Here is a 25,500-nt window from a genome sequence, read left to right as displayed (position 1 = left end):
TAAAGCACACTGGTGTACTAGGGACTTGTCCTAGGAGCGCCATAACTTAGCTCACCTGAATAACTAAAACTATCAACCTTTTCAAATGAGCTCTCTTACAGAATGAACAAACCTGTCTCTCTAGTGCCACCTATTGTCAGCTCCCTGTAGGTCAGCGTGTCAGGCATTGATTTATTATTATTGTTAGCCGTTGAGTCGTTCACGACCCTCGGCGCCCCTAAAGGCGAGCTCCCTCCATGTTTTTTGGTTTTGCACTGCTTCTTTCTGTTGAGTGATATCCAAGCCAGTATCAGCTTTAGGTAACTATCTATAGGTGGCACCAGAGACAGTTTTCTTCCTTCTGGAAGAGACCTAGTCTGCACACCCTCTTCCCAAAGCGCACTGGCTGTAAGACTTCCTACACCGACTTGATTTCTGCAATGAGATTCAGAAGTCCCCAAAGAACGCAGGAATGAATGATGCCGCATATTCCTTGTGAATGCAGTCATATACAGTGTTTGCAAATTACGAGGTTTTTGCCTGACGGGAAGGGATCCCACCTCTGGCCCACAACTGTCGCCCCCTTCAGTCTCTGACTGGAAACAGCCATCGCTGTTTACACCATGAATATCCGATATGTGGGCAGAGCCGGCCTTGGGGTAAATGGCACCCCGTGTGGAATTACTTTTGATGCTCCTCCATGAGAAATGTTAATAATTTAATTAATAATTTTTCACCATTCAGTCTGCTGCAAAACGCCACAGTCCTAATGAACAACATTGTGATCTGAGTTTGGTTCATTAGAACCGGATGCCCCCAAACTGCTCCATTTACTAACGACTTGTAGCGGGGTCCTCATCACCTTCAAGCACTGCTGCACTAGTTCCTGATGCTGTCTGACGTCTAAGACCTCATATTCAGCATATAAGGACCTACCGCAGCAGGGCTTAAAGATGACGGTGAGGTAAGTAGTAAGTTATGATGTCATCATATATTGGATTTGATATGCATCCCACAACCAATCCCATTCAAATGAGCAGGATAAGCGGTAATACCAGGCACAGCCACTATTAAATGTATGGCGCTGTGCCTGGTGTGGACTGAAGTGACAGCGGCGCTCACTGAACTGTGGCTTTCACTTCAATCAGGTCATTGATGGAGATCTCAAGTGGCAGACCCCAACTGATCAACTACTGATGACCTAATCCTGAGGATGCGTGTCTGAAGGCCCCCAGGACTGCTATGTATTTCTGCAAATTTAAAATGCCTGCAAAATACCACATACTGCATTACTGAAGTACTGCAGTATATAGTATAAGCGATCAAATGATCGCAAGTTTAAATCCCCTATGTGGACTAAAAAAAAAAATTTGAACTTTTTTTGTATTATGGTAAGAAATAAAGGATATTAAAAATTAAAAAACCCTTTTCCCATATAAAAAAATCAAAACAAAACCCCTAAAACATATTTGATATTGCTGTGTTCATAGAAGTCCGATCTATCAAAATAAAGCATTTTTTTATCCCGCATGATGAATATCTTCATAAAAAAAATACAAAAAACACTAAAATTGTCCTTTTTTAGTCACCTCTGTCCAAGAAACCATTTAATCAAAAGTGATCAATACGTTGTATGCACTCCAAAATGGAAGAAAAGAATGTACAGGACGTCCTGCAAAAAACAAGCCCTCACACAACCTCCTCAACGGAAAGCTATGGTGGCCACAAGGTGGCAGCAGAAAAAATATATATATTTTTAGATATTTTATTTTTGGAGTGCAGCAAAAAAATGGAAAAAACCCTACATAGACTTGGTATCGTCATAATTGTACTGGCACAAAGGATAACGTTTTTCCCCATTTCACTCCAATAACAGTTTTTTCAGTACATTCTATGGTGTATTAAATAGTACCATTGAAAAAAATACAACTTGTTCCGCAAAATAAAAGCCCTCAGACAACGACACTGAAGGAAAAATAAGAGTTATGAGTTTTTGAAAGTGGGGTAGAAGAACCAAAATTGTGGAAAAAAGGCCCGCGTCCTTAAGGGGTTAAAGATAAGTTGCCCTTTCTAGTTTCTGTATGACAGCTACAGTGCTCTCCTCCCTATATAGTCACAGGCATAGTGCTCCTCTCCATGTATGTACCTAATAGCAATCCCTGTGCTCGCTCCGGTAATGATGTACTGACATACCTCCAGCAGCCAGTGTCAGGCTGCAGACCATAAAGGCACCAGCTTCTCACCTCCTGCTGTGTCCTGGCTGACACCTTCCTAGAAGTTTTAGTGCTGTGAGTGGGAGACCACTGGTAATGGTGCTTGGGTGTAGGACCTTCATCGCCTGACTCTGATGTTATGGAAGGTCCTGCACCCTCCTAGCTAGGCTACCTACACACAGTCGAGCGTGATATCAGGCCAAGAAAAGCGGCCTGATATCGCGCATGCCATTATGTGTTTTCACACTGATGCAAGGCGTTTTTTGGGGAAAAACCGCCTCCCATCACTTCTGTGAAGTAGCGATGCTCTGGCGCGTCTTTCTGTTGCGTGTTTCCCATTGTTTTTGATGGGAAACCTTGCATTGCACTCACGCGCCGTGCGATATGGTTCACTGTCCCCCTGAAAACGATGGGCGATGCGTTACGAGGAAAGTGAACATATGCAGCGATGTATCGCTCATATGTAGGACTCCATTCAAAAGAACAGGGTTCACATTCGCAAGAGATTTGTGCGTCTCGCAATGTACAAATCTCACGTGAGTTTCTCGGCTGTGTAAACCGGCCTTACAGTGAAGATGGACGAGGCAGGGAGAGGCTGTAGAGCCCTGGATGCGGAAACCTCTTTGACCCTTCATATTTGTATCTGTTGTTTGCCTACCTTCTTCACATCGGAAGTCAGGGAATGCCACATCCTGAAGTGGGATCTGCCGCAGGAAGTCAGGGTTCTGACAACGAGGGTTGCCGGTGACAATTTTCCTCTTCCTCAGCCAATCTCCGAGCCAGGCCAGCTGGCAGTTGCAGTTAAAAGGATTAGCCAGCAAGTTCCTGCATAGATATATGAGTAATTATTCATATGGTGCCAACATCTTCCGCAGAGCTAAAGCCCATTTAGATACAACGATTGTCGCTCAAAAGATGTCTTTTAAGCGACTTTTGAGCGATAATTGTTGTGTCATTTACATCGCAAGATGATTGCCCAAGATGAACGATCACCTTGAGTTCCGGAGGATGCAGAGAACAAGCGGAGGGGCGCTTGTTCTCTGCATCCAGCTGTTCCCTACTGGGAGCACCCGGCTGTCATACAGCCGAGCGCTCCCAGGGGAGGATGCAGAAGACTAGCGGGGTGTCCCCGCTTGCCTTCTGCATCCAGCTGTTCCCCGCTCCGAGCACCCGGCTGTTATACAGCCGAGCACTCTGAGCGGAGGATGCAGAAGACAAGCGGGGTGGCTGTTATACAGCCGAGCGCTCCGTGCTGGGTATGGAGAACGCAGCTGGACAGCTGCGTTCTTCATACCCCGCCTGTCATCAGGGAGCGGAAAACAGCTGAAACAATAGTATCAGCTGTATCCCGTTGTAAATCCCTGATAAGACTCATTGTTGTCTTTCAGCGATGGTTTAACGAAAACTGCACATGTCAGTGCAGTTACACACAACGATTATCTCTCCAAAGACGGCTTTGAGTGATTTTTGAGCGATAATCGTTGTGTCTAAATGGGCCTTAACAAAACAGATACAAAAAAACCCAAGGATACAAAAACCACGGTTACATAAAGTAATCGATTGATGAAAACAGTAGGGGTGAGGGGCTTCAAGGAGCTTACATACTACAAATAATGGGGTGATACCGAAGGTTAAAGGGCTGGAGATGTGCACAGTATGGCGAGGTGGAGAATGAGGGATGCTATACACACAGACAATAGTCAGACATAAGCCGTGTGGTGGCTGAATCAGTGTGACTGCAGGGCGTTTTTAGAGCACGCCTGAAGTTATGTGAGTCAGAGATTGCGCGGATAGTTTAGGGTAGCACATTCCAGAGGACTGGTGCTGCTCTGGAAAAGTCTTGGAGACAGTTTGAATGAGAGGTTAAAATTAAAGGGGCACTCGCTGGGTGGTGGATTGAGATGAGGGAGGCAATGTAGGGCGGCACGGTGCTGTGGAGAGCTTTATAGATGAAGGTGATGAGTTTAAATTGAATTCTGTATTTGACAGGCAGCCAGTGCAGTGACCGGCACAGGGCAGAGGCATCCGAGTAGTGGCTGGACAGGAAGATGAGCCTGGCTGCTGCATTCAGGATGGATCAAAGAGGGTAGAGTCTGGTGCGGCAGAGGCCGATCCGTGAGTTGCAATAATCAAGCCAAGAGTGGATGAGGGCAGCATTGTGAGTGAGTGTTTTTAGCGTGTCCACGGTGAGGAAAGGGCGGATTCTCGAGATGTTCTTGAGGTGCAGCTGACATGTTTGGGCGAGAGATTGGATGTAGGGGGTGAAGGAGAGATCAGAGTCGAATATAACCCCAGGACAGCTAGCATGCTGAGAGTTATGGTGCCACACACGGAGATGGAGATGTCAGGATGAGGTCGGTTAGTAGAGGGTGGACACAAATGTAGATCAGTTTTTGAGAGGTTCAGTTTTAGGTAGAGAGAGGACATAGTGTTAGAGACAGCGGACAGACAGTCGGTGATGTTCTGGAGGAAGGGTGCTGTGATGTCACAGGAGGAGGTGTATAGCTGGGTGTCGTCAGCATAGAGATGGTCATGTCGCTCATGTGTATGACCCCACTAGGGTTCATATTTGGGCACCTAAAATAGTGCTAGAAAGTGTAAGCATGTGCAGTGCAAACACCATGTGACAGCGTCATGTCTTCTGATGATGTCACATCCAGTGACGTCACCATCATGCTGTTTATGTGTGACGGTACAATTATGGAAGCCAGAAGAACAGTACCTGTAACATTCTGTATGTGGCTGGGTTTTATTATTACTGCACACTAGAGATGAGCGAACCTACTCGTTTCGAGTAATTACTCGATCGAGCACCGCGATTTTCGAGTACTTCCGTACTCGGGTGAAAAGATTCGGAGGGTGCCGGGAGGAGGCATGGCGGAGCGGGGGGTAGCAGAGGGGAACAGGGGGGAGCCCTCTCTCACTCTCCCCCCCACTCCCCGCTGCAACCCCCCACTCACCCACAGCGCCCCCCGAATCTTTTTGCCCGAGTACGGAAGTACTCGAAAATCGCGGCGCTCGGGCGAAAAAGGGGCGTGGCCGAGTACGCTCGCTCATCTCTACTGCACACGTAGCTACTGAATACACAGCTCCCTCCTCAAACACAACTTCCTAAAAATGTGAAATTAAACTCCACATCGCCACCTATTGACTAGAATCTGTCTCGCTATTTTCACTAGAAAGCGCAGAAATAAGCGAGCCTCAGTGATTATGGAGGATTGCCTTAATTCTGGATAGTATTTATAGGCGCAGCACAACAATGGGTGGCTTTACACCGGACAACTCATCTGAACACTCCCTGGAAATAGTCACTAAAGCGAGTTGTTGCTGTCTGACAGACAGTTTGTGTGCTTTTACAATGGGCGATCAGTAGTTGTTCCAGGCTGTCTACGTTAGTACATTGCAGGACCTCTGACCTGTTAGGTAGCGGATGTATGGTGCATGCTATAACCAGCGTCTGATGTCATAAGACCTCCGTCCGCCAGTCACCTGATACTTCACAGCACTACAAGTCTCTGATCATTGTTACTGAGTTAGTGTGTATGTCTGTGTTATCAGTGCACTCTGTGGCACTATTATATTGCCACTACACAGCCCTGCTGGGCTACTTTCACATCATGCTTTTTTATTTTTTAATAATAAATATGAGAAAAGGGGCTTTTTTTAACTTTTATTTTTTTACAATGATTAAAAAAGTTTTTTCTTTTATTACTTATTTTCATTAGTTGCAATCCTTTAGTATTTCTGCCAGCATTGTATTAGGACCGGCGACAGGCCTGTCCTAGTAGTCAAAAATGCACGGCAGCCTTAAGGGCCTTCAGAAGGCTTTGGGCTGCCATGACAACCTAAAGGCACCTGTCAAACTCGTTGCGAGGGGCCGCTTGGGACTTCTGGATGCCAAACTGGGCATTTAAAAGGTTAACGCTGTACCTGGCAGGTGACAGCTATGCCATACAAACCTCACACCCGGAGGATGCACATGATGAAGAAGGGGGTCCTTAAAGGAGATGTCCCGCGCCGAAACGGGGTTTTTTTTTTTTAAACCCCCCCCCCGTTCGGCGCGAGACAACCCCGATGCAGGGGTTAAAAAAACCACCCGCACAGCGCTTACCTGAATCCCGGCGCTCCGGTGACTTCTCTACTCACCGCTGAAGATGGCCTCTTCCTCCGTGGACCGCAGCTCTTCTGTGCGGTCCACTGCCGATTCCAGCCTCCTGATTGGCTGGAATCGGCACGTGACGGGGCGGAGCTACACGGAGCTACACGGAGCCCCATAGAGAACAGCAGAAGACCCGGACTGCGCAAGCGCGGCTAATTTGGCCATCGGAGGCCAAAAATTAGTCGGCACCATGGAGACGAGGACGCTAGCAACGGAGCAGGTAAGTATAAAACTTTTTATAACTTCTGTATGGCTCATAATTAATGCACAATGTACATTACAAAGTGCATTATTATGGCCATACAGAAGTGTATAACCCCACTTGCTGCCTCGGGACATCTCCTTTAAGTTTGAAGGAGCTAAATCAATTTTTGTGGACTCTGACACACTCCAAGGGACAGTGGGAGAACTGACAGACCATTTCAATGTGATTATCTCCAATTCTTATTTTGGGATCCTTCCCCCAGTACGACATAAAGTACCATATGGGATTACCAGATCATGTTATAGAATGATGAAAGGAAGTTGGTGGGATAGTTTAACTAGGAGAACATCTTTTCGACAATAGAAGGCTCTCTACCAACGATCACTTGGTCGAGTACAAGAGCACCGCCTGTTTAATGGCCGAGTATTGCGGGAAGCGTATTTTAGGTAGCACTATGTTAGATCGCCATGCATTTAACGTAGTTATGGCATCTTCTTTCAATATTTTCTGCAAGCGAGGTAAGGGGCCAGTAGTAGTATGTGTCCTCCAAACTGTTGTGTGTGGATCCAGCAGGTCTGAGATATATGCTAATGGTGATGGAGCTGGGCAGAGTGGCTGGTGGTATCTGGCCATACATTCAGTCCAGTTCTAATTAATGCATTTACCTGTCTGTTTATTGAGCTATTCTTCCTACACCCACGCTATGTTCTGCCCATGGGTCTCCCCATCCTAGAATCCTAGATCTTGCCTTGTCTACCCCCTTTCCCCATGGCTCTTTATTTGTATAGCGCTTGAGACAAGTCCCCTCATAAATGAATAGCTAAGTACTCACAAGGTGGAGAGTGACTGCAGAGTATCGAAGGCCCCCGGAGTGATGGTGCTGATCTGGTTATCGTACAGGGACAGGAGTCGGACGTTCCTCAGTCCGGTGAAGCTGTCGTTGTGGACGCAGCTCACCTTGTTATTCCTCAGCATCCTGTAAGGCAGAAATGATATGCACTACAATTAGGTTGGAAACTGAATGCAGGGAGACAGAAGGCTCATTAATGTCAGAGAGAAGCTAATATGTCACACATTACTGCTCAAACAGTAACAAAGGAAACAAGCTTGGGTAGCATATACGGCTCTGTTCACACTGCCATAATGGCTCTGTTTACCTTTTACCTATGTGCAACGATCCTGCATCTGTAAAGCCCCCAGGACCGACTCCTAGGGTGATGTCACATCGTGACGTTTTCTTGGCAGACTGTTTTTGAGGGGTGGTTTGCCATTACCTTCCCCAGTCATCTTTTTACCCCCTTGCAAATAAGAAGATGGAACAATACCTCTGCAGCACCACCTAGTGGAAGGCAGCATTCCTGCAAGTCAATGTTAGACTTCTTAAATAAGTCTTTTAACAATGACTGGGAATTGTAAGCCAAAGCCGGAATAACCATGCACAGACAGCTGTTTTGGAGGTTTTGCCCCTCATCAGTGTGCAACAGGTTTCTGGTGAGAGGCCTATAGCTGTGGTTAAGGAAGGGCATTGTTTCTCCTTAAGGAGAGCACCTAGAAGGTGAGTGAGCAGACTTATGAGGCCCTCCATGCCAGTGCAGGGTCTGACTTACACTTTATTAGAGCCCCCTTAGATTTTTGACAATTGCAGCTTCCCTGTAGGAAAATTAGACCTGTGACCCCAGAATATAGCATAAAATGATGTGACAAGTTTTCAGTTTCAATGTGAATCCACATTAGAAAGTCCAGCGATCTGAGCAACTTCCAACGAGTCCGGGTCATCAGTGCTAGGCTAGCTGCGGCCGGGATGCCAATGCCAACCGCATGGGTTTTTTTGTTGCAGCGGTGTGGAGAGTATATACTGAAAATGGCGTGGTTAAAAAAAATATCCAGCAAAAGGGAATTCTGTGCACAGACACAACTCGTTGCTGAAAGGAGTCAGAGGGGGATGTGAAGAATCATTCTGACGAACAGGTGGTGCGCAGTCAAACAGTCTGCGACTAAATACAACTAGGGTGCTCCAACTAACGTGTCCAAAAGCACAACTTACCATTCCTCCGCACGGATGGGCTATAGCAGCAGAGCACCAGTTGCTGCTCCATTGTTGTCCAAGAGAAACAGAAAAGCGAATCCGGTGGGCAAAAGAGCACAAAAACTGGACCACCGAGCAGCGGAAAAACATCTCCTGGTCGGATGGATCCAGATGGGAGGTTAGAATTTGGCGCAAGCAGCATGACTCGCTGACCCCTTTCCTGACAGCTGGTCAGAATATGTCAGCACCTCCATCTAATCTACAGAAACTACAAGACGTTTCCTGTCCGCAGGGGCCGGTATTCCTGCAGAAGGATTTCATCACCTGGTGGACTGTATGCCACAACATATTCCTGCGATTCTGAAGGCCAAAGGAGGTCCCACACGCTATTACATGGGGATCTCTAATAAAGTGGCCACTCACTGTATAATGGGGTCATTTGGGGTTTTGAAGACTAGAACAGCACTGCACTTACTGTCGCTGCACTAAAACTGACAGACCCCTGCTGAACACTGCAAGTGCCAATGTGAAGAAAGTCTACCAGAAATTATGGATTAATATGAAGTAAGGCCATAAGATGCCAACTTGTTTCCCATGTTGCAATGCCAGATTTTCGGACCATTTACGTATGTGTTTGTGCATAAATAGGTAAATCTAGTACTTTTACTTACAATGTTCTAAGACCTTCCAGACCCCGGAACATGCCACTCCGTACAGACTCAAGGTGATTAGCTGTGAGGTGCAGCTCGTTCACTGAAGTCGCTCCCTCGAATGCCCCATCCTCAACTTCCGAGATCTTGTTGTTGCTCAGATTGCTGTTAGAAAATAAATGTGTATTAGGATTTCTTATGCGCTGATCCTATAGTGGTTCACCTGTGGGGGTCACCTGCCACGACGTTATCATGCTGACGTGTTACTGAAGCACAGAATATGTGTTAGAGGGCTCGTCCGGCCCCATTAAAGTTTTTAGCCAACAGCTTATAATGCTATAAAATAAGAGGAGTATAATCCCTTCACTAATCCCCTGGTGCTCTTGTGCCAACACTTCCCTGGTCCCCCGCTGGTCTCTGTTCAGCCAGACCCAGTGACAACATGTGCTGCTGGCAGCCATTCACTGGTTGTAGTGGTGGCGGCACTACTGAGGTTAGAGCTGCAAACAGTTAGTCACAAGTCGTGCCGAAAAGTAATCGGTGGTGCCGGGTGACTAGAGAGCGGTGGGGAACCCAGGAATTGTTGACATGGGAGTGCCTGGGGATGGATACAGAGGATATCACTCCTTTATTTTATAGCATGGCAGTATTTCCAGGGGCTGGACGACCCCTTATGGTATTATCTTACAGGGGTTGGAAGTGACGGTAGCAGAGGATGAGATTACAGTTTGTTTGCCACAGAATCAGTGTGGATAAACATGATCGTCATCTGATGTATAGAACATATTCTGCCTGTTTATCCCATTGATCGGTGCAGTCAGTAATGAGCTTTGATGAGGTTAGATTTTCTGATGACCCAATCAGAGACTGGGGGGAATCCTGTGCAGTCAGCCTTGGGGATCCTGGGACACTAACCTGCTGTTAGGGCACAGAGTATAATGTATTACTATGCAGGAGCATGTAAACACATTACACGTGTACAGCAGCGTTTTCATAGCGCTCTATGTATAAATGGCTGTGTCATTTATATATATATTTGGCAGCGTGAATATAGCTAAGGGGGATTTTTGTCATTTTGTCTGTTTGTTGCTTATACCGTTCACATCTCACACTGAACTAACTGATACATTAACACTACAGCGGCCAGAGGAGTCATTTATTACTCCTCTCAGCAGGGGCAGCGCAGTAAGAGAATAAATCACAGCGGCTCTGGTGGTAATTCTTCATGTCCTTACTGTTTGTGGATACCTGATATCTGCAGGTTGTATGTAATATATGTGCCAGGAAATGGAATTCATACTGAATAATCCCACTGCTTTTCATTGCGTTTTGAGGGATTACGGCTTTAAGTCTTTATTTCTCCTAAATAAGACCAGTCTCATATTGCCACGTCAATAACAAGTTCTCAATGCCCCCGGCCCCATATCCTGCTTGCCCGTGTGAACTCAGCCTTATTAACATCCAGGCGCTGTCTGCATTTGCAACAGTCCATGGGGCTCTGCTGCAGATATGCAGTTTTTCTACACAGGCTGATGATCCATGTAAGAAAATAAAAATGGAAGTATGTTCTATTCTGGCCGTATTCCTCGGATGGCAGATATCTACGTGCGCTCGGTTTTTTATGGATCATTGATAATAAATGTTAGAGAAAAAATTTGGCCTACTTCCATTTTTTTTGCACGTACAAAAAAAATAGATGACACCCAGAAGTAAGAAACACATACAATGCAGAGAGATACAACATGGACACATTAAAATTGGTTGTGTGAATACGGCCTCTTTCACACAAACGTCGTTTTAATGCAGAGTAGGTACGTCAAAAAATCGCGTCTAAAAGATATCCCTGACTTGTCCTGTTTCTTGAAGGCAAAGTGCCTGCGTCTCCCAGAGACTCTTATGGGGAGCCAGTGGGCCAAGGGAGGAGGTTAACTGTGGCTAGCGCTGCTAAACAATGTCTTTTAACATTGTTCTGGCGCCAAAAGAGTTTGAGGTTGCGGTGTCAGTGCGCTGCAGGACTCCACAGCCAGCCGTGTAACATCGAGAAATATAGCCACGACTTGGATGCGGCTATTCTTCGTTCACGCGATTTCAAGCTCTGATACCAGCGTTTGTAGCATTGTAGCTATTGTAGCATTGAAAACGACGTTCATGTGAAAGACGCCTACGGGTACGCTCACACGGAGGATTTTGGCGTAGATCTTGGCATGGATTTCATGCCCAAATAAACGCCAGTTCCAATTCCTATTCATTGTGAAGGGATTCCACGTTGCTGCCTTCATGTTGCAGATTTTAAATCTGTGTCACAGAACAAAGTGCAGTGATAAGTCCCATCTAAGGCTCGGCTCCACACGGGTGATTGTGATTTTGTCGCAAGAAAATCGCATCTTTGTTCCCGTGATTTTTGTGCGTCAGCAATGCCTTCTCTTTAATAATCTCACATCGCATTGCTACCGCCTGCGGTAAAATCATGCCAAAAAAACGCGTGATTTTTTTATAGCAAAAGTCAAAAGGAATTTCTAATGTTAAAATCGCAACGCAAGGCATGTTTGTTGCATTGCGATAAAAAGCAGGCTCCATAGGGAAACATGGGAGATGAAAAAAAATCATACATCGCTGAAAGATAGGGCACGGCGCAATTTTGTTTTTGTTCTCTCAATATCGCATCAATGAAAACATCAAAGATGGGATGGAAACCTTTGTAAATCACTGGTTTCGTACGCCGCCTGCAGACGGCCGGGTCGGATCCCATGCGAGAATTCTCGTAGCAGGATCCGACCCACACCCCTGCAGTGACCAGTGCGGGTCTCACCTGCTCCCGCGGCTCCGGCTCTGTGATCTACCAGCCGCTGGCCAGCCGGCGCATGTGCAAAGCAGAGTCGGGGCGCCGGGAGTGACATTTTTGTGCGGGCCTCTGCGAGACCCTCACAGAAATAGAACATGCCACGATTTGTTTTCCGCGTGTATTTTCATACGGACAAATCACAGCCATCTGCCTAGGATTGCGTTTTGTAATGATATCCAATGCAGGAAGGCACAGGCAGAAATGCTGCAGGAAATCCCGCCACAGAATTTCCTGCCGTGTGCGGGGGGCCATAATCTGCTTTTTTACTGACTCTCACATCACACGAGAATCGTGAGATTTTCTCACCCGTGTAAAACCACCCTAACGGTAGATCCACGTGGAATCTGCATTAGAAATTTTGTCCATAGACACATGGATCCGCGGCAGAAATACATGACCTAAGGCCCATTTACACGGAGCGATGATCGCTCGAAAATCGCTAAAAACCGATTGTTTCAGCAATAATCGTTGCATCCAGAAGCGGCCATCGTCTACTTTTCGTGCACTGTTAGCTGATCGTTAAATTCAGTCCAACCTAAAAATCGTTGTTCACTCTTATCAGCAGCTCTCCGCGGGGAGTGCTAATAGCATTGTTTCCCGCTGGAGAACAAAAGAACTGAAAGCAGATAAGAGCCCTCCAGCTATTAACGGCTTACAGCTAAGGCTTCATTTGCACACTTAACTGCTCTTAAGTAGCTGAGTAGCTACTTAAAAGTTTATGCACAATGATCCCTCAAAGCTGTCACTCAGACTATCGTTTGAGTGATTATCACTCTGTGTAAATGGGCCTTTAGCCACAGATTTCTGCAGTGGTTTGTGGGCAGAATCTGTTGGATTGTGTAATGTGAACATTCCCTACGCCCTGAGGGCATCGTACAGGAGTGATATTAGCTACAGGTGTTTGGCTTTGTTACTCTTATATTGTAATAGATTGCTCTTTAGTGGATTTTGTTTTTGTGATTTGTCGGTCTGATCGATTGGCGCTTATGGCCACTTACATTTTTTTCAGATGCGTGAGTTTCCTGAACAGTCCGGTGGCTTCTAACGTCGTGATCTCATTGTTGTTCAAGCGCCTGAAAGTATCAAAACATAAAATGTTTCATCAAAACAGCAGCAATTAGTAAACCCCACAAAACATAAGGAATTCAGATCCTACAGAAACACTCAGATCCTGGCCCCAGTATGAATCACCATTGTGTGCCGCGGCGTGGTAGCTAATAGTAGCAGTGATATGTACGTAACATTTTGGAGCGCCGGCATGGTACGATATACTAGGAATGATGGATCTCATACATACAACTCGGCTGTAGACTGTGGGATGCGGTCTGGGATTTTCGACAGTTTCAGGTTGGAACAGTCCACCACATTGGATTCGCATCGGCACTTGGGTGGACACACAACATCGCTGTTACATTCACTGCTGAGCTGTAAGTCCTCAGTTCCTGTGAAAACAAACAAATCAAATCAGATCCCCTGCGGGGTCATCAGTGTATATGGTGCCCTATATACTCATTATACTATTATTATACTGTATGTGCAAAGTGTCATTTGATTCCCAGATATACAGTGCGGCACGAACCAAGACCTCTGGGATTTCTTATACAGGACACTTTGGGGGGATTTATAAAGAGTGATGTTTCATATGCCGGCCTGAATATGATCCCAGCAGGCACAAGATGAGTCTAATACATTGAGAGACATATGCCCCATATATATATATATATATATATATATATATATTAGGTGCATCTAATATATATTCTACACCAGCTCTGTGCTAGAGTAGATTTCAGGTATAATTTAGGGCAGTTTCTGGCATAATTATACTTAAATCTGTTGGGCTGGGGTGACCACGCCCCTCCTGACAAGCCATACTTTTTTTTTTTTAAGGCAAATGCAGACATAAATTTAAAAAGTTGCAAATTATTTGTCATGTTAAACTTGAGCAAAAATTTGCCACTTTTGTTTTCCGATTCTTGTTTTCTATATTTCTCTATTTGTCCCTGATTTCAAAAGTTGTGCAGAAGCTACATTATTGTATGCGCAGTAACTTCAGGTTGTGTCTACCTGGCATATTAATCTACGGATTTGATGTGGAAGGCAACTAAATTACACATGAAATCTGTCAGAAGTCTTCCCCTGCTTTTAATGGGGATTCGCACTGTATTCTGCACGGTGCCAATTTTTTCGAGTGGGGATTTTAAATCTGCGTCATTGAATAAAAAGCAGCGATATATAGAGGGAATCTGTCCCCATCTCCTTGCAGCCCTCGCTGGGAGCGCCGTGACGTAGTGCCTGCCACTCTGATTACACTGATATGTCGGCTTTCTGATGCTTCAAGAGGGAACTATAAGAGTCTGCTCAATACAGAGGCAGAGTATTGTGCGGCCGATATCACTTCATGCATCTGCTAGATGTAATAACAGTTCTGCAGCAGCTTTCCTCTTCACTGCTCCGTCCCTCTGTTCTTCCAGAAAGTACATGGATACATTGACAATTGGGCTTCACCCGTCTGACACAATCAGTACTGTTTGCATATTGTCAGACAAGGCTAAGGACTTGTTCACACGGCAGAATTTTGGGGTGCATTCTGGCAACCTCACTGATTCTGCGTTGGATCCATATCCAATTACTTTCACCGTGAATCCACATTGTAGTCTGCGCGGTGCGGATTTTTTCTGCACGCGGATTTCAAATCAGAAAAGAAAAACAAGCGAGGTGCCCCTTCTCTGCTGATGTAAAAGGCTAGACCCGCAGTTATACATGTTCGTAGCCGCTGCAGAGATCCTAGGCGTAGCTGTGGTTGTCAGAGGTACAATAAGTGCAGAAGATTTGGTATCAGATCCTGCCGTGTGAACACACCCTAATGGTAAAACCCACAGTAGTTGTCAATATCTTCCTACGTTCCCAGGACCGGCACAGTACAGATTCCTAGGAGGAGACGCTGCAGCATTGCTATTCTATGGGGAATGCTGGTATTTGCTATAACAAACATGTCAGCAGAGTTGAGAGGTCCTTTTTAGACTCTGTGTATGCAGTTACTGCAGTTGGGTTAGGTCCCTTTTACACACGACGACCCGTTGGGGACAGATGCCCAACAGGTCGTCCCAGTGAAAATCGTTACTATGATTCTACACGGGAACGAGTATCGCCCCATAATAAACAGGCAGTTCATGGGCGAGCGACTGCCTGTTCACACGGGCTCATCTGTCGTTCAGTTTTATGAATGCAGAAACTGCAAAACAAGCGAGAAGTGAATGAATTCTCATCTGCCGTTCAGTCACTGCATGCATTTACACTGAACGATAATTGTACAAATTCCCACGGGATGCGGGAGTCTGAACGATCTATCGGCCCGTGTAAAAGGGACATTAGGCTTTATAGCTAACTACAAAACGCCTTTCAATAAAAGCATGCAAAAAGCATATGTGAGACACATCCAATACCCCGACGGCCTACCTGGAATGAAGTATTGTTCTTTTGCTGTAAAGTGGAAAAAAAGGAAATGATCATAAAGAGGTTTGTGTTTACTGTTTCATTTTGATTTGTATGCTATATCATGTTAAAGGGGATTGCCCAGGAATGAAAAAGCATGTCTGTTTTCCAAAAACAGTACCACAGTCGTCCACAGGTCGTGTGTGGTACTGCAGCACAGCCCTATTCACCTCTGCACTGCAGTAGCAGATACAAGCCATGGACAGGTGTGGCGCTGTTTCTGGAGGAAAGCAGTCATGTTGTTTTGGCCCAATAATGTATATCGCCACACAGTGATTTCATAATTCAGCAGATTATTAAGAAATGTTCAATTAGTAAGCACTGGCACGTACCTGAGCATCTGAACTTCTTGCTTTTTATTTGCCCAATGCGTTTGTTGGCAAGTCGGCGAGGACTGGCGCATCTGGCACCACTGGTCTCTATAGGATTGGTTCTTAGGAAGTCTGCCAGCCACTTAAGGTTACAGTCACAGATAAAAGGGTTCTGAGCCAAGTGCCTAAGGAAGAATCAGACATTGCTAGGATTGGCTTATAGGAAGTGCAAAAAAATAGAAAACGCTGAGGGCTTTCACCATATGGGGGAGACCTACTACTCTAGGAATGCAGGTAGCAATGGTGTTCTGATCGCAAGCTACTTACATTGACTTATTGTCATATGGTTTTTCGAATGCAAAACTGTGGACTGTGCTGTTAGGGATTAAAGGGATATTCCAGGCATTTACTACTGAGGACTCATCCGCAGGACAGGTCCTCAATAGTTGATCAGTAGAGGTCTGTCAGTCAGGATTCCTACCGATCAGCTGATCCTCTGGCCCACTGTCAGAGCCGAACTGAAATAAATGGGAGTGATGTCTTCTACTACACTTCTGACTTTGACCATTGGTGCAGACGTCTGGCCCGCTGCAGTGACAGCGAGCCGGAGGATCAGCTGATAGGCAGGGATCCCAAGTGATGAACCCCCCCACCGACCAACTATTGAATATCTATCCTGAAGATAGGTCCTCGATAGTAAATGCTTGGAATATCCCTTTGCACATATCTTTGGTCAGGAGTTTACTAACAGCTACACCTGAGAAAATTAAGTTTTAATCCCTCATGCGCTGCTGCAAGGGCTCAGAGGGTGACTTCTCTCTGAAGTGCCCACTGCTCTGGGCATTGAGCTGCTCCAGCTGTAGTGGCCTCCTGGTTGGAAGCTACAACAGTCAATCAAGAGCAGCTCAATGGAGAGAAAGGAGGTCACTTCAGAGAGAAGGCCCGCCCTTAGGGTAGATGCAGCATGGGGTGTGGGGGATTAAAACTTCATATTTTTAGGTGTAGCCAATAGTAAAATCTTGGGTAAAGGTATACTTAATCCCATGTCCTCTACCACCACTTAGCACTGGCAACATTTTTGATGGACTCCCTTTAAAGGGGTTTTCGCATTAGAGGGTTTGTGCAGGGAGCCTGAATTCTTACAGAGGTTCACGGTGTGATAACCTTCACCTCTGGCCAGGTTTCAACCCTTGGTCAGGTGCTATGGCTCTTCTCTCTGTGTCTTCTGCCTCTCACCTTTGTCACCTGGTGTCGGAACTAGGCTAGAAGCGGTGGTTTTAACACCATGCATCTGCCTCTCCGGTTACAATTTTGTCATGAAACCAGAGGGTTGCTTTAGAGTGGTTGTACCAAGATTAGAAGTTATCCCCTATCCACAGCATAGGGAATAACTTGCTGATTAGTGGTGGGGAGGGGAGTGGGGGGTGTCGCACCCCTGAGGTCCCATTTGATCTCGATAATGGGGGCCCACGTCCCTGTCCTCCTCACTGTGGGGTTACTGCACCCCCAGCAGTGAGGAGCAGACTGAATGGAGCGCCGGTCAAACAAGCGTGCAAGGATCCATTCACTTTCAATGGGCCTGATGAGATAGATGAGCGGCACCCACACGGGTATTTCTGTCCAATAACATGAATGGAGTGCAAACTGTGCATGCTCAACCAGCGCTTCATTCATTCTAACTTCAGTCCAAAGAAAGAAGTGACACCCGCAGCGACAGGCAGAGGGGGGACACAGGACCCGCGTTCTCAAGATCGGCAGGGGTCTTAACGGTGACCCATTCATCCCCTATCCCGTGGTAACCTGTAATCTTGGTATAACTCCTTTGAAGCTTTGTACAAGTAGAAGCTAGTTTCTGGTTGTAATACAGACACATCCAGAAGCCATTGGGCCAGGGTAGTTTTTTTCATGCACGTTTTAAGTCAATGCCAGAAGTAGATGCTAAACAAGAGTGAAGTAAGAAGGAATGATTTGTGCTTTAGGGATCCAGACCTGGTCCTCCATGCAAAAACGTGCACCGTGACATCTCAGCTTGTCGTTCTGTACAGGCCTTTTTGACATGACTTCCAAAAACACGCATTGGCCGACGTTACTTTTCAAAGACCTGCAATGGTACTCACAATGTCTGGATAGCCCGGAGGGCGGAGAAGGTCCCCTTCGCCAAGCTCTGGATCTTGTTGTCGTAGAGCGACAGCAGAGAAAGATTCTGCAAGTCCTGGAAAGTGTCGGCTCGGATGCAGTTAATCTTGTTGGCGTTCAGAAGCCTGAGCGGAGGAAGAAATAATCAAATAACCAGAATACATCTAACAAGCCCTGACATTACCACGGCATTGATCTTTAACTCATAAGTCATTTCAACAGCCAGGATAGACGCACGGGAGAATCAATCACCATTCTGGGCACTTTCCTTACATTTAATGCATCTTATCTAAACCATCTCGACTGTTTGAAATGTAGAACTCCAGTGACATAAAATATATATGAAATGACGGCCTTTCATCTTCTCAGCAGGGGTGGGTTTGGAGGAAGAGTTGGGTGGATGAAAGGAAGAGATGAGATATAAATAATACAAATACAAAGATACTAAATTATAGTAAGAGATTAAACCAAACAAAATCTATGAATTATTCCATTGCATTTCCCGCTGTTATGTCCTTTAAGACTAAATGTATTCATGTCTGCTGCTCACTAAGGGTCCCTTTACATGGTACAATTTCCTGCGGCAGACGAGTGCCGATCAAAGAGATCAGGGCCCGGCCTTACATGGGCCGACGCAGACTTTATTAGGGAACGAACGTTCATTAAAGGGGTTATCCCAAAATCTAAAGCTATTCCCTATCCCCAAGGTAGGGGGTAACCTTATGATCAGTGGGGTTCTCACTACTTAAACCCTTACCGATCCTGAGAACGGCGATCCCATGCCCCATTCTTCTTGTCACTGCAGATTCACTTCTCCCACCCGAAGTGACGTCAGACTGAATGTTGCATGCACGGTGCCGCTCCATACATTATTATAGGACTAATGGAAATTGCAGCACACTTGTTTTTGGGTATCTCCTACTGAAAGTTAATGGAGCAGCACCACACATGCATGGCTGCCTCTCCATACAACATCCTCCTCTCTGCAGGGTGTCCATTAATCCCACAGTTGGCAGGAGGTGGACACGGAGACCCCTGTTATCTCCTATCCTGTGAATAGAGGATAACTTTAGATTTTGGGATAACCTCTTCAATGCGACCATTGTTCCCCATAGGGCTGTCATTATTTGGCCGCACGTCTCTCCGTTTATATGGACGGCTGGCCAGCGACCATTTATTTTTATGCTGGCATGAACAATCCCATCAGCCGATGAATGAGTGTTTACTCGTTTGCACTTTGCAGGTATATCCACACAGACTTCCTGCGACTGAGTTGGCAATGGAGAATCAGCAGCTGTGGATGAGACCTTCTTCCACCTGATCATTGGCCGCCATGTAAGGCTCTGTTCACACAGCAAATGTAACCAGCAGAAAATCCATGGATTTCAGTGTGGATCCCGTCAAAAACCCCACGTGGCACACAGAATCTGGTGCAGATGTTACATGGGTTTAACCCCTGACTTGAAGAGGTAAAATCTATAATGAAACTTCACAGCCTGAACTGACCCGCTGAGGATTTGTAATCCGCAGGTCGGCTTTAGCTGTGGATTTCTTCTGCAGCGTGTGGATGAGACTGAATCCTGATCTGTGCTGTAAAACGCACACAGTTATACAGTGCAGGATCCGCAGTGTTGGCTCTATGGATGCCGGTGAATGAAGTACGGAAGCACCTTTAACAGGAATCTTGTGGATTTTCAGTTCAGTTGAGTTTATTTTAGACTTCACAGCAAAGTTTGCATCAGAATTATGTAGTAAAATCTGCATTTTCCGTGGTGGAGAATTCTATAATGTAAGATGCCTCAATCCCACATCTGACAGAAGGTGCCATGATTGTGTTTCTTCTGTCAGACATGCAGCAGGACCGACAGACTCTAACTCACAACTATGCATTTGTGTGCAATCTACATTTCTATTAGGAGCCTTTCACAGGGTGGCATTACCCGCAGAATGGACCACAAGCCCTGGTAAATGCCACACCAATGTTTGCAGGCTGACTGCAGAACTGAAAATGGCGTAATCTGCTTGCAATTCCACTTCAAAATCCACAGTGAGACTTGTTTTGGTGCAGAATTTCATAGTTCTGCCCATGTGAAAGGTTCCTTGCGAGTTATCGACTTTTAAAGGCATTTATCAACATTTTAAATAAGGTTCCCCAGAGTACGGAATGGTGAAAAAATACAAAACAGCCATTACTCACCCTCTCATATTGCCTCTGGTACGACAGCACTGACCCAGTACCCACTGATACAAGAGGCAATGAATTCACATGCAATGCTCACATGACTGCTGCAGCCAATCACTAGCCTCAGAGGTCACATGCTGTTCATGCACACAAGACTACTAACGATTGGCTGCAGCAGTCATGTGGACAATGAGCATCGCATAACGGCATCCTGTATTAGCGGGAACTGGATCAGAGGGGACCGTGTTGGCGGCATGGTCCTGGAGGCAACGCTAGAGGTGAGTAATGGCTATTTTATTTTACGCCATTTCCTACTCTGGGGCCCTTTTTTACGTCATCTGTCATATGCATGCAAAGAGAACACAGGTAAATCCTTACTTACAGAAGCTGCAAGGCGTGGAGACCACTAAACACACCTTTAGGGAGGTCTGTAATCTTGTTGCCATATAAAACTCTGGAAAACATAGAAATCCATTATTGACCATACAGTCTCATGGGACCACGGGCTGTCATGGCATGCTGGGAGCTGTAGTGTCACAAGGATTTAGAGCAGTTGTCTGCGATCAGTGCCTCTCCAGCTGTTAGGCTCCATTCACACGGGGCCGTTCGGTTGCAATTAGAGATGAGCGAGCATACTCGCCAAGGAGAAATACTCAAGAGTATTGTCCTTTTCGAGTACCTGTCCACTCGTGAGAAAAGATTCAGGTGCCGGCGGGGAAATGGGGGGGAAGATCTCTCTCTCCCCCCCCCCCCCTCCGCTTACTCCTGCAACACAGCGCTCACCCCCGCCGGCACCCGAATCTTTTCTCGCGAGCTGGCAGGTACTCGAAAAGGACAAACTCACTCGAGTATTTGTCCTTAGCGAGTATGCTCGCTCATCTCGAGTTGCAATTAAAAACTCACCAAAACGTGCATCAGGAAAACCTTGATTGCTTTTGCCGGAGTTCCAGTAAAATGCTAAGTAACTTCCAGCGTGCCCAAACTTCAGGCATCCTGAGAGCTGCAGTGTCGCAACAGCTGGGAGCCACAAAATGGAAACTTAGGCCCCCCTGACACACTAGCATATTTGGGGCCATGTTATAGAGCTTATCTGACTTACTTTTAATACTTCTGAGCCCCCTCCGCCCTAAACTATAGCTCGTCAATATACTGATCGTGGCATTAATGGGTCTTTTGGCCCAGTGATCTTCCATAACGAGGTCACATGACTTCTAATATAAAAGCCCTGACCTGCTTATGGGACCTCCTATTACTGTATTGGTCCCATGGGTATACAATCACATGACCACTGCAAACAACGTACACAGACCAACCAGAGGACTGGAGTGGCAGCGCAGAAGCAGCATGCTGGCAGATAGTTAAGTATGTATATTTTTTAGATATATTACATCCCCCATTGTCATTAATGTATTTCTATATTGGAAAACCCCTTTAATCAACGGACCGCACATGGCCACATTATAGGCCAATGAGACTATGCACATGCATGTTTTTTTCACATGGACCAATGATCTGTGTAAAAACTCAAGGCATGTCCTATTCCCGTCCACTTCATGAACAAAAAACAGGACATGCCAATGCATGCCAGTGTGCAGAGTTCACGTATATCAGATAGCACATGGATGGGTGTGCGTGTGCCATCCGATGTGAGCGACCTGCATTATGGCATTGGGTAGAGATCATTGTTAATTTCTAGGCCGTACCTGGACTTGGCGATGATCTTACCTTGGATATCCGCAGGATGCATGGGCACCCTTACAATGCCTCTGTTGAGCACATTAGTAGGACTGCCTTCCAAGTTATTCAGTTAATATTTGATTAACTGTGAGATAAGAAAGGCCCTAATTTCTAGCAATTAATGGGCGGAAGGAGCCGTCTGATGTTCATTGTCCTTTAACCTTTTATCTCGCATTCTGATTAATTGATGTGAATGCAACAAATCTGGGGATTAGACTGAAAGATCTGCAATCACGCCGTGATTATCATCCAGGACAAAGAATGATCAGCACATTACTCCGTGGTGAAGGGTAGCTGCATTGGTGAGTGATAATTACTTTCAATTAAAGGCAGAATGTGAGCTGAACACATAAAGGGGGTCTAGTGATACATTCCCAACACGTACCTGACTCCTATTTACTAATTAATACATTCTCTCTATGGATGTAAATAAATGGCCGTATATCTATGAATTGGACATACTTTCGCAACTGTCCGATTAGAGCATTTCATACCACGTTTGGCGGAGGGGAGACGTTTCCTGACATTCCGTGTTCTGACCATATTTGCAGGGGTGCAGTTATACGGCCAGGGCTCCATGGCAACTTTGGAGGAGACCGAAGATTGCGGTGTACCTCTGTGACCTCCCAGTGCCATTAAACTCAATAAGATTGCAGTACAAGTCACAGGTTAGATCCTTTACAAGCGGTGAGTCAGGTTTGTGACAACCTGTGGCGGACACTGCAAGCCCAATGACTTCAATGGCAATACAGAAAAAGGAGAAGAACCAGGCAGCATTCATTAAAAATCCTCTTCTTTATTGGAATAACATGAGGAAGCAAGCAGCCACGTATCGACCCTGTGCTCGGGTCTTTATCAAGCTTGATAAACCACAGGGTCGATACGTGGCTGCTTGCTTTCTCATGTTATTCCAATAAAGAAGAGGATTTTTAATGAATGCTGCCTGGTTCTTCTCCTTTTTCTGTATTGATGATCAACGGTGGACCCGGGGAGTCGGGACCCTAACTGGGCCATTGCATAGTGCCTTGCACCAGCGGTGTGACTGAACTTTTGGAGTACTGCTGTAATTCTTTTTCTTCTTGTGGACTTTAATGGCAAAGTGAGGTTGCAGATACACACCATTCTTGGGTCGCGGCCAAGGTTGCCATATAGCCATAGCCTAAGGGGTGTGGAGGTAGCAGTTGCACCCAGGGCCCTGGTGCATCATGATGCCCAAAGCTACCCCTGTGTCACAGTAAGGCACCAGTATTATAAACACGGCAAGTGTGCGGCTTCTTACAGATTTTTGAAATGTGGCCCAGAATCACTTCTGCCTCTGAAGATTTGATTCTGCTTTTGATGTAGGATTGAACGGTTCTCCTGAACCCAATGTAAAAGGGGCATTAGGAGGAAGACAAATGGTGCGGCCAAACCATGCCCATGTGATGCTATGGTACAATCATGCGGCCGTTGGCCACTGTAGCGTTGGACCGTGTCCTTTCCCTTAGGGTATGTTCATAGGGCAGATTTTGGCATAGATTCCAAGCCAAGTTTCACTCCAATATCCATACCAAATCCACAACCCATTCATTTGCCACAATTCTAGAGGAACAATCCGCTCAGAAACCCGTGTCAGGTTCCACCAAGTGAACATGTCCTAATTCTTCTTGTGTGAATAGTGTTTTCTTCCCATCTTCAGCGGATATTGCTCTGATGACGTCTTCTTCCGCTTGTAGCTGGTGCCAGGAGGCAGCTATGTACCACCAGCTACTGTGGCAGCGATGGAGCCCTCATTAAGGCCTTCTGCAGATGGCTGTATTGTGCCCAGTGTGATGCTATGGGTCCTGCGCTGGCACTGATTGTTCTCTGCAGCTCCTGACGGCGGTGGCGATAGCTGGGGGTTTCCAGGCCTTATTCCCATGAACGTCTTACCATGGCTATTTTGCCGTGATAAAATGTCAGCCATCTGAAGCGCTGGACTCCAATACATTCGTTCAGATGGGTGATTTTCCGGAACGTAAATTTAGCTGGCCGGAAGAGATAGCACATACGCTGCAGATTCCGGCCGGACTCTTTAACGCACGGCTGGAAAAGATCAGTCTTGCCCTATCTTTCAGCGACGATCAGCAGGCAGCTCCCATAGAAGCCTATGGGAACTGCCCGAAAGGGAGGGGTGCGGAAGGGGGAGGGACTTTAGCAGTGTCTCGCACTGCTAAACTCTCTCCCAGCTCCTTTTCTGGCAGCTCCCATGGGCTTCTATGGGAGCTTCTATTGTCGATATCAGACGACAAAGAGAGGGGGAGAGAGTTCAGCATCACTTAACTCTCTGCCCCTGGAATTCTGGGCTGCGGTATATGTACACTACGCCGGGCCGCCTAAATGGCGAGAAAATATAAGATTAGCTGAATCTTGTTCGCGGCTTTCTCTCGTTCGTATGATTTTCAGCCATGATGTGGGTGGCCAAAAATCGCAATGCCCGTATGGAAGAGGCCTTAAACGACTGATGACCTCTTCTCCAGATAGATCACCAATAGTTGACTGGCGGGGATCACCCGCAGGTCAGCTGTTTGCCCGGGTCAGTGTTTCTGTACATGCAGCTGTTACCAGCAGCACATAGCTATATACTCTGTAGCGACCCAGCTGTCATTCAAGTAAAGGGGAGCTGTGCCTGCAGTACTAATCTGGAGTTAAATACCCAAATACATGAATATTGCTGCTGTACTTTATTTATGGTCCCGGCAGGACCTTCAGAGAAGTCACATGACTTCGTTCACTCTGATTTGTGTTGCTATGACTGACAGGACCTGCGCTGCACACTATTACACAAGCACCATTCAACCTTTACTCTGTTGACCAGTGGGGATCTCAGAGGTGGAAATCCCATTGATCCAACAGAGAAGACTCACATAATGCAAAAGATAAAACTTTCTTACTGAATTTGGGGGAAATAATACAAATAATTGAAACACGCCAAACTACAACCACCGCCTACCATGATTCGAAAGGTCAACCAGCATAAGCTAAAGTAAGAAAACACTAAGATACTGCAAATCCCATTACAGTATCCTCATCAATAGAAACTAATTAAAGCGTTAAATGGAAAATAATAGCCAGACGTTCCGGCCGAGGCCGCAGTATCGTATATAAATCTGCCCCATCGAATAGACCTTCTCTGTATTGTTAATCATTAGCTTTAGTACAAGCCTTCTCTTCTCTGAAACAGGACATATTAATATACTAGTCAGATTACAAGCGATGGAGATAAAGTGCTTCTCCGAGTGCGTTTCATAGGTTCCTAAATCACCAAGTAGTTTTTTGCAGACTTCTTAATTACGTTTCCTCTGCATGAAGTTCTAATTAACATGAAAAGCAAAAGCTGCCGAATCTCATCAATTTTCAGCCCACAGAAAGCCGGTCGCATTAAAATTCACATTTTCCGGAGCAGCCATCCCAAACATCATTGCATTAAAGTCCCTCTCCTGAGGAAATGGGTTTCTGCCGTCACCGCGAGCTGCGGCCACTGAGAGACGATATTTATTTTCCCGGTGTAAAACCCTCCACGTTCAATAGAGAGGGGCAGAATGCA

At 46.0% G+C, this 25,500-nt stretch overlaps 1 protein-coding gene across 3 annotated transcripts in view; it reads right to left on the bottom strand.

Annotated features, from left to right (window-relative positions):
• The window catches only part of SLIT1 (slit guidance ligand 1), a 342,047-nt gene that overhangs the window by 53,336 nt on the left and 263,211 nt on the right, over nt 1-25,500 (bottom strand). For all 3 annotated transcript variants that reach the window (XM_066601325.1, XM_066601327.1, XM_066601326.1), the window contains 9 exons: nt 20,581-20,652; nt 17,998-18,141; nt 15,902-16,065; nt 15,534-15,557; nt 13,372-13,516; nt 13,073-13,147; nt 9,254-9,397; nt 7,389-7,532; nt 2,851-3,017 (listed from right to left, as the gene is read on the bottom strand). In XM_066601325.1, coding sequence (XP_066457422.1) covers nt 2,851-3,017; nt 7,389-7,532; nt 9,254-9,397; nt 13,073-13,147; nt 13,372-13,516; nt 15,534-15,557; nt 15,902-16,065; nt 17,998-18,141; nt 20,581-20,652 — 1,079 coding nt within the window. The remainder of the gene's footprint in view (nt 1-2,850; nt 3,018-7,388; nt 7,533-9,253; nt 9,398-13,072; nt 13,148-13,371; nt 13,517-15,533; nt 15,558-15,901; nt 16,066-17,997; nt 18,142-20,580; nt 20,653-25,500) is intronic.

The sequence above is a fragment of the Eleutherodactylus coqui genome, chromosome 4 (genome assembly GCF_035609145.1).
Source record: "Eleutherodactylus coqui strain aEleCoq1 chromosome 4, aEleCoq1.hap1, whole genome shotgun sequence".
NCBI classification, from domain to species: domain Eukaryota; kingdom Metazoa; phylum Chordata; class Amphibia; order Anura; family Eleutherodactylidae; genus Eleutherodactylus; species Eleutherodactylus coqui.
This window is presented reverse-complemented; position numbering and strand designations above follow the sequence as displayed.